The sequence below is a fragment of the Hypanus sabinus genome, chromosome 10 (assembly GCF_030144855.1).
Source record: "Hypanus sabinus isolate sHypSab1 chromosome 10, sHypSab1.hap1, whole genome shotgun sequence".
NCBI lineage: Eukaryota > Metazoa > Chordata > Chondrichthyes > Myliobatiformes > Dasyatidae > Hypanus > Hypanus sabinus.
Genome location: NC_082715.1, coordinates 90,478,980 through 90,499,056, shown reverse-complemented (window position 1 = coordinate 90,499,056; position 20,077 = coordinate 90,478,980). Strand labels below are relative to the sequence as shown.

Genomic DNA, 20,077 nt, shown 5'->3' with positions numbered 1-20,077 from the left:
TAGAGCAAAGAAGAATGAGAGAGGACTTGAGAGAGGTCTAATAGATTATGAGAGGCATAGATAGGGTGGATAGCCAGTACCTGTTTCTCAGGGCATGAATAGTAAACACCAGAGGGCATATGTACAAAGTTAAGGGAGGGAAGTTTAGGGGAAATATTAGGGGCAAGTTGTTGTGTGTTTTTTGTTTTACATTGAGGGTTGTGGATACTTGGAATGACTTGCCAGGGGTGGTGGTGGAGGCTAAAACATTAGGGGTATTTAAGAGCCTCTTGGACAGGCACATGGATGAAAGAAAAATAGAGGGTTACGGGGTAGTGTGGGTTCAGTACTTTTTTAAAGGAATATATGGGTTGGCACAGCATCAAGGGCTGAAGGGCCTGTACAGTGTTCTAGTACAAAGGGTATGTTGGGGAGACAAAATAAATGGTCTGCACATGGAAGTGAAAAAGATAAAAAGTCAAGTTGCAGTTCCAAAAAGATCACTAATCTGAACACTGTTGATGAAAAATATGACAATGATGGGAGTGACAGAGGACTGACAAGCCTTGAGATTTACTAGGTGAAAACTAGCTGTAAACAAGTGATACAGATAACACCAGAAGTGAATGGCAAATTAATTAAAATGGAATTGGACACTGGTTCAGCTGTTTCAAACATTCCACAAAATGCATTTGAATGGCATTTCAAAGATACTAAACTAAAGCCTATAGATACCCAACTAAGGCTACGTTCACACTAGACAGGATAATTTTGAAAACGCCAGTTTTGTGTAGAAGTGATAGGCGTCCACACTAAGCGTTTAAAAAAAACTCTGTCCACATTAAAAAGGATATTTCGGCGAATCTCCTCCTACTGCGCATGCGCAGGACACATCAACCAAAAACAAGCAATGTGTTTGGTGTCGAAATACAAGTGCCGTGAAAGATTTGGTGTGTGTTTGTTCAGTAACAGACTAGAAAAACTTAAACGATGGACAGCTGTTGGCTCTCGCGCAGGAGGACTTAAAAGTTAAAAAAAATACTGGAACATATGGAGGAAACCGATAGGGAGTCCACGGACAATATGACCCAGCTGACAATGAATATTGAAGAAATGATGAACTCTGTTGCATTAATAAAGCCCCTTGTTAAATGTATAAAACATGTCTGCATCAGTATTAACTTGTATTTCCATACAATGTCACATTAGGCTGTTACACATCTATTGTCAGAGAAGTACTTGCATAAATAGGTAAACCACCTTCATATGAGCAAGGACAGAAAACAGGGCAAAGTGAGTATACTTATTTATTCAGTAAGTTATAGGTCAAAGTTTTTGGTGAGTGCATTTCTAACTCTTCTGGCTTCAGTCTCGTTGCCATCTGTTCTGAAATTGTTAGGTTGCATTCAAGAAAACAATGAAATGGCGTGCTGCCGTCACCATCTGTTCCGGCAAGTCATGACAGCATTTTTAGATTTCTCCAGTTACCCCATCCACACTGCTCCAGCCAATCCAGCGTTTTCAAAATTACACTCTGGAGAGCATTTCTGAAAATCTGTTTTTGGGGGACAAAAACGCTGTTTTAGTGTGGATGGAGGGTAAAAACGAAGAGAAAAAACTTCAGATAAATCCGTAACTGGTGTAGTGTGGACATAGCCTAAGACTTGTACTGGAGAAAAGATAACTCCTGTGGGAATAACATTTGTAACAGTGAAATACAAAAACCAACAAGCCACATTGAGCTTGTATGTCATAAAAACATGAGGGCCAGCATTGTGGGGTCATAAGTGACTGAGACAACTACGACTTGACCAGAGAACTATCCACCATTTGCACACCACATCCCCTTCAATGAAGCCACCTGAAAGTAAATGATGGCACAACAATCTCTATGCTGAATACCATGAACCATTGCCCAACACAGGACAAACAGATGTTGATGCCAACCTCTGCCTTTTGTTGAAAAGCATATTGGACCAAGAAGGACCATGCTACTGAGAGGAGTCATGACACTGATGAACGCAGTGGTCTGACCACAACAGTATTTGTGGGAACATATCTGAGAAAGAGTCTGGTATGTTAATCAGGCAGTCGCTTGCACAGTGTCACTTGGTTTTAAGCTGGAAGAGAGTTAAGGGAATTTCAGGAAAGTTACAAGTATTCGGCTTTTGTGAATATAAAGAACGAGATTCTACTCTGCGTGCATTAAGGTTATTGCGTGCACTGCAAGTGGCGGTGTGGTGAACTACATATACCTGTCTGGACATGCCCCCCTGCTGACTGCTCCTGTGGCTCCTCCCACAGACCCCTGTATAAAGGCGATTGAGGCCTGAGCCCGGCCCTCAGTCTCCAGGATGTAGTATGGTGGTCAATTACTGCTTGTTCCTTCTTCCAGTTAATAAAAGCCAATATCTTGCTTCATGTCTCGGAGAGTTATTGATGGTGCATCAGGCGGACAAAAAGCTTACTTGTAAAAGAACAAGGCTCAGCTGGATGAGTGGAAGGCCAAAAGGAAAGTAGTCAGTGGAGGTATGAAAGCAGAGGATTTGTCAGATGATGTTGTGGATGAAGAAACCAAGGGGAGAGATCAGTTTGTAAAGGAAGCAATAGAAGGATTATGAGAGAATACTCTAGTGAACTAAGTAAACCTTCCCGAGATCAAGATGCACAAGTTGGAAGAGAAGAGGCTACCACTGTCAGAACAACTTCCTATAGTGTCAGAATCATCTCCTACAACCACCACGGAGAAGGCCCCAGAACTGAGATTGCTTCACAGCCACAAGTCTCACCACCTAAGCAGGGTGATCCCCTTTGTCAGGAAAGACATCTTGCCAAAGAGTAAGAAATCCTCCACGGTGATTAAATCTTTAGGTCCAAATGGGACAATTTAAAATTTACTATGCTACGGATGTCTGTATACAAGACCATAAGACAAAGGAGCAGAATTAGGCCATTTGGCCCATCAAGTCTGCTCCACCATTCAATCATGGCAGTTTATGCAGTAGCTGTATTATATAGTAAATTGTGTATATAATTGAGATACATTCTCTATTGAGTTGGAGTTTATAGCTAAGCAGGAAGGAATGTTACGTATTTAACATTTGAGTTATTGTTATTGATTAAGCATTCTTGATTGAACGAAGTCAAGATAGCACTAAATGGCAACTCCTTTGCTTGCATCTTTGGAAACAGCTCTATTTCTATCTTTGATATCTGCCCCCACCCCTTTACAATGTTCATTTGAAGATCCTGAACTGGAGTTGCACTGACTTCAGTTCCTTGTGGGAATGGGACCCGTTCTCAGGGCCTCAAGACTGGCCACTTTTCGATATCCCAAGGACACAGTCTGGAAGACCAGCGTGCCTTCAGAGTTCTGGATTTTTGTGGCTCTGGAGACATGTTGATTCTAGGCCGGTGCCCCTGACTGAAGCATCACGAGTGAACATGGAACATTGGGAGCAGCCAGTTAACTGCCGGGGATTGTGTACCCAGAGAGCTGTGCCCGTCTGGTGCTGAGTCTCTGGGCGCTGAGCTCAGAAAAACTGGCACAACAGACTACTAACATAAATCAATGAGTTGTTTGTCATGTCTTCCCTCTCACTGTGAAACAGGGACACCTCTTTCCCTTTATTTGGGGAGGGGGATTGTGGTATGTCAAATTACCAGCTGAACGAGTAGTTTTTGGGGTACTGCAGGTCTGTGTCTTTACCGTTGCTTGTTGAGTGCTTGGTGGAGGGCGCTGATGCTTTTTTTTTAAACTGATGGGGGCAGGGGACATTGACTTGCGGCTGCTTGTGCGTGTGAGGGAGGAGCTGGGGGGGGCTTTGGGGTTCTAATGTTTAACTGTCATTCATTCTTTGGGGCACTCATTTTTGTGGATGTTTGAAAAGAAAACAGAACATAAAAACTCCTTACAGGCAGAGGTGGATATTGAACCCAGGTTGCCTGTACTGTAAAACACAGTTTCCCTATTTGTTTAATTGCAGGTTATATGTAAAAATGTGAATTGTATACATCATGGTATTACTATTGATATATGCACACCTCACCTAAAGTAAACATGGTTAGACTCCATTTCAGACATCCCATGTCTTCCTGTGAATTTGTTTAATGTTTTGAAGTTACAAAACATCACCCAGCCCTAATATTCTCTCATCTCTCCTCTCCCATTCGGCAGACGATACAAGAGCCTGAGAGCACATACCAGGCTCAAAGACAGCAAGGACACTGTCACCTCTTGTATGAGGAGATGGATTCTTGGCCTCACAATCTACTTTGTTATGATTTTGCTCCTTGTTTCTTATCTGCACTACATTTTTTGCAGCTTTACACTCTATGCCGCATTGATATTGTTTTACATTATTCTAACTGAATGTTCTGTATTGATTTAATCTGTATCTGCAGTATGCAAGTCAGGCTTTTGGTTCATGCGATAATAATAAACCAATATCAATTCATCCTTACAAGAGAAGAACTGCCTCTGTGTATGACAGTATACACCAGCACGGGAGGTTGTTCAGTGCAGGCAAGCAGAGTGCACTTCAAGCTTGGTATTGTAAAATGCTGATTTATTGCAATCAGGTTCAGAGCTAATCCATAAGTTCAATTATTAGCAATTAGCAACAAAGAGAAATAGGTTACAGTACAGTATGGAAGTATTGCAGGCCTAGGAGTGTATTAATCATCAATAGTCCTTGACACCATTTAGCCAAGTTTGAAATAAAACAATTCTGATGAGAAAACAAAACAAATGTTCTCATATTCCTTCTGCAATTCCACAGATGCATCATCAACAAATCTTCTCGTCTGATCCTAGGGACCCCTTCCAACTCCAGTCCATGAACAGACTCTTTGTCAATGGCAAAAATCCCCTTCTCTTCAAGAGCAAGCAACCTCTGTCATGTGACAAACCCTTTGTCACATGACATATCACAACAGCAAACAAGCTTGAATCATTAACCATTATAGCACAGGTTTCTTTAACAAAGTCATATCACAAAGTGATGATAAACTATATCAAAGAAACACAAAGTGTCACTCTTAAACCAATTACAAGTTCTTCATGTCTTCTACAGTTAGTCTGTGTGAAACCAAAGGACTTGCAAAATTTAGGTTGTGGGGGGGGGGGTGGAATTCAATGCTCACATAGTCCACAAAATACCAGCACCTGGGGAGGGTTGTAGAACAGAGTGAGCATGGTTCCCTGAAAATGGTGTCACAATTGGACAGCGTGGGGAAATTATTCAGGATTGAGTGAATCCCTGACTGAGAATTACCATTGTAGAAGACTTTAGTGAGGCCACATTTGGAATATTTGAATGTGGACTTCAGAAAGCCTATTATGAGGACACGCCAGTCCTCTTAGAGGGATCAGAAGTGGAGAGAGTGAGCAATTTCAAGTTCCTGGGTGTCAATATCTGAGGATTTAACCTGCATCCAATGTATCAATGCATCTATAAAGAAAGCAAGCCAGCAGCTACATTTCATTAGGAGTTTGAGGAGATTTGGCTTGTCACCAAAAATACTCAAATTTCTACAAATGTACCATGGAGAGGATTCTAACCAGCTGCATCGCTATCCGGTATGGGGGTGGGGAGTGGTGCAGTGGTTGCTACTACACAGGATTGATGCAAGCTGCAGAGAGTCAGCTCCATTATGGGCACTAGCCTCCATAGTATCCAGCACATCTTCAAGGAGAGGTGCCTCAGAAAGGTGGCATTTATCATTGAGGACCCTCATCACCCAGGGCATGCCCTCCTCTCATTGTTACCATCAGGAAAGAGGTACAGAAGCCTGAAGGCACACATTCAGTGATTCAGGAACAGCTTCTTCCCCTGTTCCATCTGATTTCTGAATGGACATTGAAAAAAAATTTTTAAAAAATAATATATATATATATACACACACTCACTCTATTCATCCCCCCAGAAGTTTTCATGTTTTATAATATTGAATCATAGTGGCTTTAATTTGGCTTTTTGACACTGATCAACAGAAAAGATGCCTTCACGTCAAAATGAAACACATTGCTACAAATTGGTCTAAATTTATTACAATTATTAAACATAAAATAATTGATTGCATAATTACTCACCCCATTCAAATCAGTGTTTAATAGATGCGACTTTGGCCAATAATTACAACGACAGTCTGTGTGGATAGGCCTTTCAGCTTTACACATCCAGGCACTGCAATGTTTCCCAATTCTTCATTATAAAACTGCTCAAGCTCTTTCAGATTATATGGCGATTGTGAACAGCCCTTTTACAAGTCTAGCCACAAATTGTCAATTGGATTGATGTCTGGATTCTGACTTGGCCACTCCAGGACATTAACTTGGATGTTTTTAAACCATTCCTGTGTAGCTGTGGGCTTTATGCTTGGGGTTATTGCCCTGATGGAAAGCAAATCTTCTCCCAAGTTGCAGTTCTCTTGCAGACTGCATCAGGTTTTCCTCTAGGATTTCCCTGTATTCATTTTACTCTCAACCTTTACAAGCCTTCCAGGGCCTGTTGTAGTGAAGCATCCATACAGCATGATACAGCCACTGCCATGTTTCAAGGTAGGGATGGTGTATATTGATACGCAGTGTTAGGCTTAAACTGAACAGAGCATTTGTCAAATGGCCAAAAAGCTCAACTAGTTTCATCAGACCATAGAACCTTCTTCCAGCTGACTTCAGAATCTCCCACATGCCTTCTGGCAAACTCTAGCTGAGATTTCATGTGAGTTTTTTTTCCAACAGTGGCTTTTAATTTGCCATTCTCCCATAAAGCTGTGATTGGTGAAGCACCTGGGCAACAATTGTTGTATGCACAGTCTCTCCCTTCTCAGCCACTGAAGTTTGAAACTCCTCCAGAGTTATCATGGGGCTCCTGAAAACCTCTCTCACTAGTCCTCTTCTTGCATAATCACATAGTTTTTAAAAGGATGGTCTATTCCAGGCAGATTAACAGCTGTACCATATTCTTTCCACTTCTTGATGATTGACTTAACTGTACTCCAAGGGATATTCAGTAACTTCAATAGCCTTTACAAGGAGTTACTTGGAGTGTTCCTTTATCTTCATGGTGTCATTTTTGCCAGGATACTGACTCAAAAGCAACTGGACTTTCTAGCTACAGGTGTATTTTTACTGCAACCAATTGAATCAACTTGACTGCACACAGGTGATCTCCATTTAACTAATTATGTGACTTCAAAAACCAGTGATGATTTTGTCATATTAAAGGGGATGAATACTTCTGCAATCAATTATTCTGTTTTATATTTGTAATTAATTTAGATCACTTTGTAGAGATCTGTTTTCACATTGACACTTTTTATAGGTACTATATATATAATATACATACACAGACACATAGATAAAGTTTTTTCTCTCTGTTGTGTATTGCATGGTACTGCTACTGCACAGTTAACACAGTTAACAAATTTCACAACATATGCTAGTGATATTAAATCTGATTCTGGGTTGGATACACTGCAATAGGAAATATGTTAATAATCTAGAAAAAGTGCGAAGGAGATTTACTAGAATATTGCTGGGACTTGAGGGACTGAGTTATGGAGAGAGTTTGGGCAGGCCAGGACTTTTTCATCAGAGCATAGGAGAATGAGGGGTGATTTTATAAAACTGTTTAAACTCATGAATAGTCAATGTGCCATCTTTTCCTTAGATTTGGGGAATCAGGAACTAAAGAGAGCAGGTTTGATGTGAGAGGGGAAGGATTTATAGGGAATCTGAGGGCAACATTTTCACAGAGTGTGGCATATATACAGAATGAGCTGCCAGAGAAAGTGGTTGAGGCAGATGCATTAGCAGCATTTAGAAATTGGTAAATTTAGGAAAGATTTAGAGGGACATGGGCCAAACATCAGTTATGAGATTAGCTTAGATGGGAAGCTTGGTCAGTATGGACCAGTTGAGTCTGTGTCATTACACAATCAAATATATTTTGTCTTGGCATCCTTCCACCTCCAAATCTTCTTTCACCAGTGCCGACAGAGACATCCTCTCTTCACTTATTACTATCATTGCTTTGAATCCATAATCAACCTCCCCAGCCTTCTCTTCTGAGAGTGATTGTCCAACCTTTCTCACCTCCCTCTATTGTAGTGTATAAGACCAAATATATATTTGCCATTTAAACAACATATCTATTTACCGTATAGTTTGCTAATATAGTGGGTGGCAAGGACAATTAACTTGATTTAAAATTGCAATCGTTCGAATTCCTCTTAGGCTGCAGAATTGTGAGATAATATCTGAATTGTTGTTGGAGTTCCAGTTACAATAGATAAAACAAGTGTGTCTCATAAACATGTTTAGTAACCTGTGTGGGTGGCCAGCACAGCATTCCTTCTTGTTCCATTTAATCAGTACAGGTAACACTTGATTGCTGCACTGTGCATCCATCGGCTCAGTCTGAGGTCCTCCCATCTGTATCTTGAGCAGTTTCAAGAGCCAATACAACTTCATGTACAGAATTTTCTATTAACTGTTATAGAAGCTTGAAGAACATAAATGCAATACAAACAGGTTTATAATGACTCATTACAGTTATATCTAAAAATCTAATTTACGCACTTTATCTTTAACCGTGTTTATAATTTGATCTAAAACACCTACACTTTGGTTTCATTTTCTGGGCGGTTGAATTACCGCAAATAACAACCACATAATGGACATTGCAACAAGCTTCAACAGTGCATGTGGGCTGGATATCATTGATGCATTTACTTACTGAGGCTTAGTCAATCCAAATCTCTCTCTTAAGTGGTGAGGCATGACAGGCTGGACCACGTCCTCACTTAGTGCTGGATCAGCTGTTGAGCTGACACAGGTCCTCCTATTGCTTGCCAACTCCTGGCCTACCTCATCCCTTCACTTTTTTTAAATGGTTATCTTCCCTCTATGCTTTCAGTCCAGATGAAGACTCTCAAGCTGAAATATTGACTGTCCATTTCCCTCCTTAGATGCTGCCTGACTGTTGAATTACACCAGTAGTTTATCTTTTGCTTGCAAGTTAACCCATGTGTTCCAGGCATAATCCAATAAAATTCCTTAAAGAAGGAGGTCAATGTTGTATACAGACTTCAGATGTGGTCTCACCAGCACCTTACTTAACTCAAGTATAACCTCATAACTTCTGTATTCATTTCTGGAACAATCCTGCTCCAGGGACAGAAGGAGAAAATGAAGATCAAATTATTACAAAAATATAAATGTTTTTTAAATTACTACAAACAAAATGTAAGAACATTTTTATTGCCTGACAGCAGCCAGATCTACCCACATCAGCAGTCAGCTTGCCCGCAGAGTAGTCAACAGAGTCACCTCCCGTGTGGTTAATAAGCCTACAGAGATACTGTTGGTGACACTATCATTTTTCCAGTTTTCTAATAACAAATACTGAATCAAGTTTTCTTTATAAACAGTCACATTGTAAGGCACTGTATTGATTTCAGTGTACCTGCAGGCGACGCAGGAAGGAAATCACAATGATTAATTTTATTCGCTTCATTTTGATCACCCCTTTTTACATGGGATCTGGGCAAATGCTAACCGGCTGGATTTAGGAACTTGGTAGCAAATGAACACTCTCTCTGTATCTGCTTGACAGCAATGTCCAGAAATTTGCTGTATTGCCTTTATATATTGTAATGTTTTCAAAATAAAGATAAAAGGAGTGGTGAAGATGTCCTGTGGCAAGTACTATGAACCATTCTGACAGGTTGCTTCATTGTCTGGTACGGAGGTGGCAACACACAGGATCAGTAAAAGCTGCAAAGGGTCATAACCTCAGCTTGCTCCAACACGGACACTAGGACACTCCCCATCTTGAAGGACCCTCGCCTTCCATGCTCTCTTATAATTTCTATCATCAATGAGGAGGTTCATGAGCCTAAAGGCACACACCCAACATTTTAGGAATAGCTTCTTCCTCACCACCATCAGATTTCTGACTGGTCCGTGAACCCGTGAACGCTGCCTCACTATTTTGTTCTCTTATTGAACTATTTACTACTTATTTTATACACAGTGGGTTCTGGTTAATTGGGACACATCAGGACTAGTACATTTTGGCCAAATAAAGCAGCTGCCCCAATTAGCTAAAGTTTCATGAATATAGTTAATTATGTATAAAAATTACAAACTACTGTTTAACTGAGTAATCATTTAGGTATTTAAATGAAATACAGAACAAATTAGAACTTTATCAATACTACTATAGTACTATAAACTGTGTACTACTTCCTAATAGTTATCGATTGAGGAATTCATCAAGTGTACACTGGTGTGTTCTATTGATTTGACTGTAAATTAACAAAATCAGCACAGATACCTAGTGTAGATTACAATGATATCGATGATTGCATCCTCAAAATATTTATTTTCATTGTAACATTCAAGATGATTGTCAATACCTTCAAATTGTTTATTGTCCCTAACTTGTTGAAGTAATTAAATCATTTAATTTTCATTCTGGCTGTTTCCCTCCAAGCCTGAATGCTTGAAACCATTGTGAGCAAAACGGTTCTGAATTGTCTTTCTGCTTATGACTGAGAAGGTGCTCAGGAAGCTTAATGGTCTGAGGTTGGATAAATCTCCTGGACCTGATGGAATGCACCCTCGGGTTCTGAAGGAAGTAGCCTGAGAGATTGTGGAGGCATTAACAATGATCTTTCAAGAATCGATAGATTCTGGCATTGTACTGGATGACTGGAAAATTGCAAAAGTTACTCTGCTATTTAAGAGGGGTGGGAGGGGAGGCAGCAGAAGAGAAACTATAGATCTGTTAACCTGACATCAGTGGTTGGGAAGATGTTGGAATCGATTGTTTGGGATGAGATTACAGAGTACCTGGAGGCACATGACAAGATAGGCCAAAGCCAACATGGTTTCGTGAAAGGAAAATCCTGCCTAACAAACCTACTGCAATTCTTTGAGGAAATTACAAGCAGGATAGACAAAGCAGATGCAGTAGACGTGGTGTACTTGGATCTTCAGAGGGCCTTTGACAAGGACTTGCATGTGAGGAGGCTTAGCAAGATAAGAGCCCATGGAATTACAAGGAAGTTACTAGCATGGGTGGAGCATTGGCTGGTCGGCAGAAAACAGAGAGTTGGACTAAAGGGATTATATTCTGGCTGGCTGCCAGTTACCAGTGGAGTTCCACAGGGGCCTGTGTTGGGACCGCTGCTTTTTACGACATATCTCAATGAATTGGACTACGGTACTAATGGATTTGTGGCTAAATTTGCTGATGATACAAAGATAGGTGGAGGAGCGGGTAGTCTTGAGGAAATAAAGAGCCTGCAGAGAGACTTAGATAGTTTAGGGGAATAGGCAAAGAAGTGGCAAATGAAATATAACGTTGGAAAGTGTATGGTCATGCACTTTGGTGGAAGAAATAAATGGGCAGTCTATTATTTAGAAGAGGAGAGAATTCAAAATTCAGAGATGCAAAGGTTCTTGGGAGTCCTTGTGCAAGATACCCTAAAGGTTAACCTCCAGGTTGAGTCAGTTGTGAAACAGGCAACTGCAATGTTGGCATTCATTTCAAGAGTTATAGAACATAAGAGCAGGGAAGTGATGCTGAGGCTCTATAAGGCACTCATGAGACCACACTTGGAGTATTGTGTGCAGTTTTGGGCTCTTTGTTTTAGAAAGGATATACTGACATTGGAGAGAGTTCAGAGAAGACTGACAAGAATGATTCCAGGAATGAAAGGGTTACCGTATGAGGAATAACTGGAAGCACTTGGGCTATATTCCCTGGAGTTCAAGAGAAAGAGGGGAGATCTCATAGACGCATTCTGAATGTTAATAGGCCTGTACAGATTAAATATGGCAAAGTTATTTTCCACGGTAGGGAATTCTAGGACAAGAGGGCGCAACTTCGGGATTGAACGACGTCCTTTTAGAACTGAGATGCAGAGAAATTTCTTTAGCCAGGGGGTGGTAAATCTGTGGATTTTGTTGCCATGAGTGGCTGTGGAGGCCAAGTCATTGAGTGTAATTAAGGCAAAGATAGATAGGTTCTTAATTAGCCAGGGCATCAAAGAGTATGGGGTGAAAGCAGGGTAACTGGAAGAATTGAATGGCAGTGCAGACTCGATGGGCTGAATGGCCTACTTCTGCTCCTATATTTTATGATCTTATGGTCTTACTTCTTGTCAACTATCAATGAGAAATATCATAAACACAAGAAGGTTTGCAGATGCTGGAAATCCAAAGCAACATACACAAAATGCTGGAGGAACTCTGTAGGTCAGGCAGCATTTATGGAAATGAATAAAAGTCAATGTTTTGGGCCAAGACCCTTCTTTAGGACTAAAATGGAAGGGTGAAAATGCCAGAATAAATAGGTGGGAGGAGGGGAAGGAGGCTAACTAGAAGGTGATAGGTGAAGTCAAGTGTGTAGGAAAGGTAATGGGATTGAGAAGAAGGAATTTGATAAGAGAGCAGGGTGGACCATAGAAGAAAAAGAAAGAGGAAGGGACCCAGGGGAGGTGATAGGCAGGTGAGAAGAGGTTAAATGTCAGAGTGGGGAATAGAAGAAGGGAGGAGAGGGTTTTTTTTTTTACTGGGAGGTATAATCGATACTCATGCCATCAGATAGGAGTCTACCCAGGCAGAATATACGGAACTGAAACTCCACTCTGAAGATTGCCTCATCTTGGCACAAGAATAGGGCATGGGTTGACATGTTGGAATAGGAATGGGAATCAGAATTAAAATGTTTGGCCATGGGGAAGTTCTACTTCTGGCAGATGGAACAGAGGTGCTCGACAAAGTGGTCACCCAGTTTACAGTGGGTCTCACCAATGTAGACGAGGTTGCTTCAGGAGCATGGATACAATAGACAAACCCAGCAGTTTCACAGGTGAAATGTTGCCTCACCTGGAAGGAAGGTTTGGGGCCCTGAATGGAGGTGAGGGAGGAAGTGAATGGGCAAGTGTAACACGTAGGATGCATGCAGGGGTAAATGCTGGATGGGTGATTATTAGGGGGGGGACACATGGACAAGGGAATTGTGGAGGGAGAGATCCCTGCAGAAATTGGTGAGAAGTAAAGAAATGTTTAGTGGTAGGATCCCTTTGGAGATGGGGTGGTAGGTAAGGACAAGAGGAACTCTTTCACAGTTAAGGTGGTGGGAAGATGGGGCGAGCACAGATGTTCGGGAAATGGAGGAGATACAGCATCAATATTGGAGGAAAGGAAACCCCATTCTTTGAAGAAGGAAGACATCTTTGATGTCCTAGAAACAGATGAGGCAGAAGAAAAGGGAATAGCATTTTCACAGTATGTAGGGTGGGAATCCTATGGAATCGGTAGGCTTATATAAGACGTCAGTTGACAGTTTGCTCTAGAGATGGAGTCAGAGAGATCAAGAAAGAGGTGTCAGAAATGGACTGAGTGAATTTTAAGGGCAAGGTGGAAGTTAGAGGCAAAGTTGTTAAAACTGACAAGCTGAGCATGAATACATGAAGCAGCATCAATGCAGTCATCAAGGCAGTGGAGGAAGAATTGGGGAGTATTACCAGGAAAGGCTTGGAATGTGGACTGTTCTACATAGTCAACAAAGAGGCAGACATAGCTGGGGCCATGGCTATCCCTTAAGAAAGTGGGATGATCTGAAGGAGAACCACTCTAAGCATGGTATGGTATTTAATGGCCACACAAATACACATATCTGATGCTATTTAGAAACGGTTGTTACGTACCCCGTAACAGGTTAAAAGAACCAGCAGAAATGTAACACATCTGGAGTCTGGTTTTCCTATTAACAAAACTCTATTTATTAGTATCTACATAATATAATAATATAAAACCAGATAAATCAAACATGTTAGTCAACTATAAAACCCCAAACTTCTTCGAGCTCAGGTGATAAATGATACAGTCTTACGATGGTATAGTAATAATGGTACAAGTCAGTTCAGTTCGTGATATTGAGTTGAGTAGATTGAGGACAGAGAGAGAGGTGATTTGTTTTCCAGATCAGTCGGTGCCATCAATCTTTCCACTGCCCTTCCAAGTCACCCTAACCCTAACCCTGTTAAAGTCACCGACTATGACCACACAAAAGGGTACCGTCTTCACGCAGTAAAGCTATCAACCCAGGCAAGGGTTAAACATACCAATAGCCTTCCACCGGTCACCCCTTTTCCACATTGCAAGCAAAACCCACCCTTTCGTGGGCACTCAAATCTCATCTAGTGTCTATTTCTTCTGTATTTCTGTGTCTTCTGTGTGTCCGTCTGAAAAGCCAGCTGACCTTGTATACATCCCAAACATGTTGCACGCCAGCTGTCCATCATATAGCTCTGCCCTTCCATCACCATGGAGATTCACGAGCTGCTCAGTGCTCTCTCTCTCTCTGAATCGGCGACACACACTCTCTCTCTTTTTAAAGGCACAGTCCATAATGAATAAACCTTAGGATCTCATCACACTGTTCAGCAACGGTCTCCTGTCCCAATTAAGTAGCATAGTGTCCCAAATAAATGAAGGAAATGCTGGCTATTTTTTGATCGGTCTTTCTTCTTTGAGTTGTCCCAAATAAGCAGCTGCCCTGATTAACTAATGGCCCAATTAATCAGAATCCACTGTATACTCTTGTTGTAATTAACAATAATTTTATTTTTTGCACTGCACAACAGCCACAAAACAACAGATTTCATGACATACAGTACATCAGTGATAATCAGCTTGGCTTCATCGGGTGTGGATTAGGGATGTCATCTTACAGTTGTACAAAAATTCCAGTCACCACACTACAGGAAATATGTGATCAAACAAGGGAGGATGAAGAAAAGTTTGATAAAGCTGTTGCTTGTATTGCAGGGCTTCAGTTACAACGAGCATTTTGACACACTAATGAAGGGTCTCCACCTGAAATATTGACATCTATTCTCCTCCACAGGTGCTGCTTGTCTTGCTGAGTTTCTCCAGCAGTTTGTGTGTTGCTCTGGATTTCAAAGTTCAAGGTAAATTTATTATATAAATACATAAATGTTACCGTATACAGCCCTGACATTCATTTTCTTGCCAACATACTCAATAAATCCATAACAGAATAATAACCATAATAGAATCAATGAAAGGCTGCACCAACTTGGGTGTTCAACCAGTGTGGAAAGAGCAAATGAACATGAGATGAAGAGTCCTTGAAAGTGGGTCCATAGGTTGGGGAAGCTTCAGATGATGGGGCAAGTGAAACGGTGTGAAGTTATCCGTTTGGCTCAGGATGATGGTTGAGGAGTAATAACAGTTCCAGGGGCTAGTGGTGTGAGTCCAGAGGCTCTTGTACCTTCTATCCAGCACCTGAAGAATTTCTTGTGTTTCACATACAATGGGTTTGTTTTCCCTGAAGCAATGGAGGCTGAGGACTGATATGATCGAACATCATGGGAGCGTTAGATAGGGCAGACAGCCAGAGCCTGTGCCCAGGGGTAAGGCGATCTGAAACTAGAAGACACAGGTTGAAGGTGAAAGGAAGGAGATTGAACAGGGAAATAATGCTTACGTTTCCACACGAAGAGTAGTTAGTATGTGGAATCAGCTGTCGGAGTTGGTGGTGGTGGTGGCGGAGGCAGGGAAACAAACTTGACTTGCTGAGTACGCCCAGCATGTTGTGTGAGGCCAGACGGGGTTCTGGGGCAACGGAAGGACTGAGGAGTGAGGTAAGATGACTGCAGGGAGTGACAGGTAGGGGAGGAGAGCGGCAATGGAGTTGGAAAGCAATGGCAGGTGAGTGACAGATGGCGGCAGACAAAGAGAGGAGGGGTGGAACAAGGCGGGAAGAGAGGAGTGTCAAGATTGTTGATAACTGCTCCAGGGAGATGAGCAAAGCACTACCGGTGCTGGCTCTGATAAGTAAGAGGTAAGAATGGGAACTATTGAAGGAGAGGTGAATGACAGGATCACTGCTCTCCCTCCCCCGCCCCTCTCCTCCGATCCCCACTTCCCCTCCCGCACTCTCCTTCCTTTCGCTGCCTCCTCCCTCGCTTTCCCTTTAGCTCCGCTAGCGCTCCCCCTCCTCGTCTTCCTTTCCTTCATCCTCTCACCATCACTCCCTCCCCTTTCTTCCCAGCTTCTAACTCCCGTCCAACACAACACAAGCAGCTTCTATCAGCGTCGCCGTCGGTCCGCTCACCCGAACGTCCACCCACTCGCCCACCGGTCTCCGCCCTGCCCGCGGCGGCGGGAGCCGGTCGGGGGAAAGGGATGAGGTGTGCGAGCTACTGGCCATCGCTCAGACGCCTGCCACGCCATGAAGTCGCCTCTGCTCGGACGCCTGTGCCTCGTCCTGCCCTGGGTGCTGATGCTACTGCTGGTGGCGGACATTGACTCTGGAAGACGGTCGCTGCGAGCTTCGGGGCGCCGCCGAGAGCACGGGCAACCGGCAGTCAGCAACGCCTCGCTGCCCACCATCTATGCCATCACTCCCACCTACAGCCGGCCGGTGCAGAAAGCCGAGCTGACGCGCCTGGCCAACACCTTCCGCCAGCTAGAGCACTTCCACTGGGTGCTGGTGGAGGACGCTTCCTTTCGCAGCCGCCTGGTCGCCGACCTGCTCGCCAACTCCGGGGTACACTCTTATACCCAGCTGCATGTCTCCACCCAGCGCAGGTACAAGCGGGCCGGCATGCCGCGGGCCACCGAGCAGCGGAATGAGGGGCTGCGCTGGCTCCGCAAGAATCTGTCCCTGCAAAACTCCGGCGTGGTCTTCTTCGCTGACGATGACAACACCTACAGCCTCGAACTCTTCCAGGAGGTAAGTACTCGGCGCCTCTAGACTGCGACACTTCTCCTGTCTCCCTCAGCCCTCCGCGACTTGGTGCCCACTCTACATCAACACCTACCTCCTCCCTCTCCCCGGGACTTCCCCATCACTTCTTGTCCACTAACTCTCCTCTTCATCTCCCGGTGTCCACTGACTCTCTCCCCGTGTCGACTGACTTTCTCCCCTCTCCCCATGGCCACTGACACTGTCCCCCTCTCCCCGTGTCCACTGCCACTCTCCCCGTGTCGACTGACTCTCTCCCCTCTCCCCGTGTCGACTGACTCTCTCCCCTCTCCCCATGTCCACTGACTCACTCCCAGTGTCCACTGACACTCTCCCCCTCTCCCCGTGTCCACTGCCACTCTCCCCCTCTCCCCGTGTCCACTGACACTCTCCTCGTGTCCACTGACTCTCTCCCTTCTCCCCATGTCCACTGACTCACTCCCCATGTCCACTGACTCACTCCCCATGTCGACTGACTCTCTCCCCTCTCCCCATGTCCACTGACTCACTCCCCGTGTCGACTGACTCCCCTCTCCCCGTGTTGACTGACTCCCCTCTCCCCGTGTCGACTGACTCTCCCCCTCTCCCCGTGTCCACTGACACTCTCCCCCTCTCCCCGTGTCCACTGACACTCTCCCCCTCTCCCCGTGTCCACTGCCCCTCTCCCCGAGTCCACTGCCCCTCTCCCCTCTCCCCGTGTCGACTGACTCTCTCCCCTCTCCCCATGTCCACTGACTCACTCCCCGTGTCCACTGACTCCCCTCTCCCCATGTCGACTGACTCTCTCCCCTCTCCCCATGTCCACTGACTCACTCCCCGTGTCCACTGACTCCCCTCTCCCCATGTCGACTGACTCTCTCCCCTCTCCCCATGTCCACTGTCTCACTCCCCGTGTCGACTGACTCCCCTCTCCCCATGTTGACTGACTCTCTCCCCTCTCCCCATGTCCACTGACTCACTCCCCGTGTCCACTGACTCCCCTCTCCCCATGTCGACTGACTCTCTCCCCTCTCCCCATGTCCACTGACTCACTCCCCGTGTCCACTGACTCCCCTCTCCCCGTGTCGACTGACTCTCTCCCCCTCCCCATGTCCACTGACACTCTCCCCCTCTCCCCGTGTCCACTGACACTCTCCCCCTCTCCCCGTGTCCACTGACTCACTACCCCTGTGTCCACTGCCCCTCTCCCCGTCCACTGCCCCTCTCCCCTTGTCCACTGACTCCCTTCTCCCTGTGTCGACTGACTCTCTACCCCGTGTCCATTGACTCTCTACCCCTCTGTCCACTGCCCCTCTCCACATGTCCACCGACTCTCTCCCCTCTCCTCGTGTCCACTGACTCTCTTCCCACTCCCCGTCCATTGATTCTCTCCCCGTGTCCTCTGACTCTCTCCCCTTCTCCCCGTGTCCTCTGACTCTCTCCCCTTCTCCCCATGTCCTCTGACTCTCTCCCCCTCTCCCCGTGTTGACTGACTCTCTCCCCTCTCCCCATGTTGACTGACTCTCTCCCCTCTCCACGTGTCGACTGACTCTCTCCCCTCTCCCCATGTTCACTGACTCTCTCCCCTCCCCATGTTGACTGACTCTCTCCCCTCTCCCCGTGTCCACTGACTCTCTCCCCCTCCCAGTATTGACTGACTCTCTCCCCTCTCCCCGTGTCCACTGACTCTCTCCCCTCTCTCCCAATATTGACTGACTCTCTGCCCTGTCCCCGTGTCCACTGACTCTCTCCCCTCTCTCCCAGTATTGACTGACTCTCTTCCCCCACTCCCTGTGTCGAATGACTCCTTCTTCCTCACATGTCTACTAAGTCTACACTGCCTCTCCTTGTCCTCTGACTCTCCCCCACTCTCTTTTCTCTCCCACCCACCAACTATATTAAGGTAAAGAACTTTATTCACGGGGGGTTGGTGTATATCCCAGTGTTGCTGAGTGTACTCAGGCCAGTATATTCACCAGAGTGGATAATGGCAGCAATGCATATCTGAGAGGTGGTGTATACTGGACACGGTATATCTGGGATATACTTCGGGCAGTGTATATGAGAGAGACAGTGTGTATATTTTGGTCAGTGCATATGAGAGACGCACTGTATATACTGTATGGTTTATGTCAAAGGTGGTATACACAAGCAGACTCTGCCTGTGCCAGGGATGACGTGAACACTGACAGATTCAGTATATGCAAGAAACAGTGTGTATGCTAGGAGGAGTGGACGTATATTCAAGAGCCTTTGTGTATACTAGCTACACCACCATTCACATGGTTCCCATATTCTTTAATGTCCCTGCATGTGCTCACAAACCTTTGTACAGAACCCAATGCACAAAACCCCACACTTCCAACACATTCCCATACACAAAACATATGCACACTGGCACAAAAGCCCACGCACACAGTCCCTTGAACATGCATGCAGGCAAATTGTACAGTGTGCAGTGCTAGCCACCATATTATAAGAAGAATATAGAAAAAAACATGTGGAGGACAGAGATTTACACTCTTTGGGGACTTTGCATGTTCTCCTTGTGAGCACTCGAATGCTCCCATTTCTTGTAACATCACAAAGATATACTGTTAAGCTAATTGAATTTTATAGCTAAAGGCAAAAGGACCAAAGGAGACATGAGTTAAAGAGCTATACAGCATGGACACAAGCCCTCAAGCCCGACTTGTGCGTGCCAACCAAAATGCCTTCCTGAGCTTGTACCATTAGCCCACATTTGGCTAATATCCATCTAATACCTTTCCTATCCATCCAGGTAGCTGTCCAAGTACATTTTTAAATGTTGGTAATAAACCTGCTTCAAATACTTCGTCTGGCAGTTCATTGCAAATATTGACCACCGCCTGGGTGAAAAAGTTGCACATCAGGTTCCCTTTAAATTACTCTCCCCTCATTCTTAAAACTTTAGTTCTTGATTCCCTAACAGTGGGAAAATGACTGCATATTTCACTCTGTTTATGCCCTTCATAGATTTATACACCCCTATAAGCTCACTCTAATGAAAAAAATCTTAAACTTCTCAATCTTTCTCCATAACTCATCTATAGAAGTTTGACAAAGTTTTAGATGGCATACCAAATCTATGCAAACTTCAAAGAAAGTACAGGTATTGTTGTGCCTTTGTGATGGTTCTTATGTCAAGGTAGTATATCGTGATATATACTTACGTTGATAATACATTGAATTCAACTTTGTGTTTAGAAGAATAAGACATGATCTTGTTGAAACCAATAAGGTCCGAAGGGGTCCTGATAGATGTTGAGATGTTTTCACTAGTAGCAGTCTTGAACAAA

At 44.2% G+C, this 20,077-nt stretch overlaps 1 protein-coding gene across 1 annotated transcript in view; it reads left to right on the top strand.

Annotated features, from left to right (window-relative positions):
* Positions 1 to 16,262: 16,262 nt before the first annotated feature.
* Positions 16,263 to 20,077, top strand: part of b3gat2 (beta-1,3-glucuronyltransferase 2 (glucuronosyltransferase S)) — a 48,310-nt gene continuing 44,495 nt past the window's right edge. The window contains exon 1 of the mRNA XM_059982304.1: positions 16,263 to 16,766. Coding sequence (XP_059838287.1) covers positions 16,263 to 16,766 — 504 coding nt within the window. The remainder of the gene's footprint in view (positions 16,767 to 20,077) is intronic.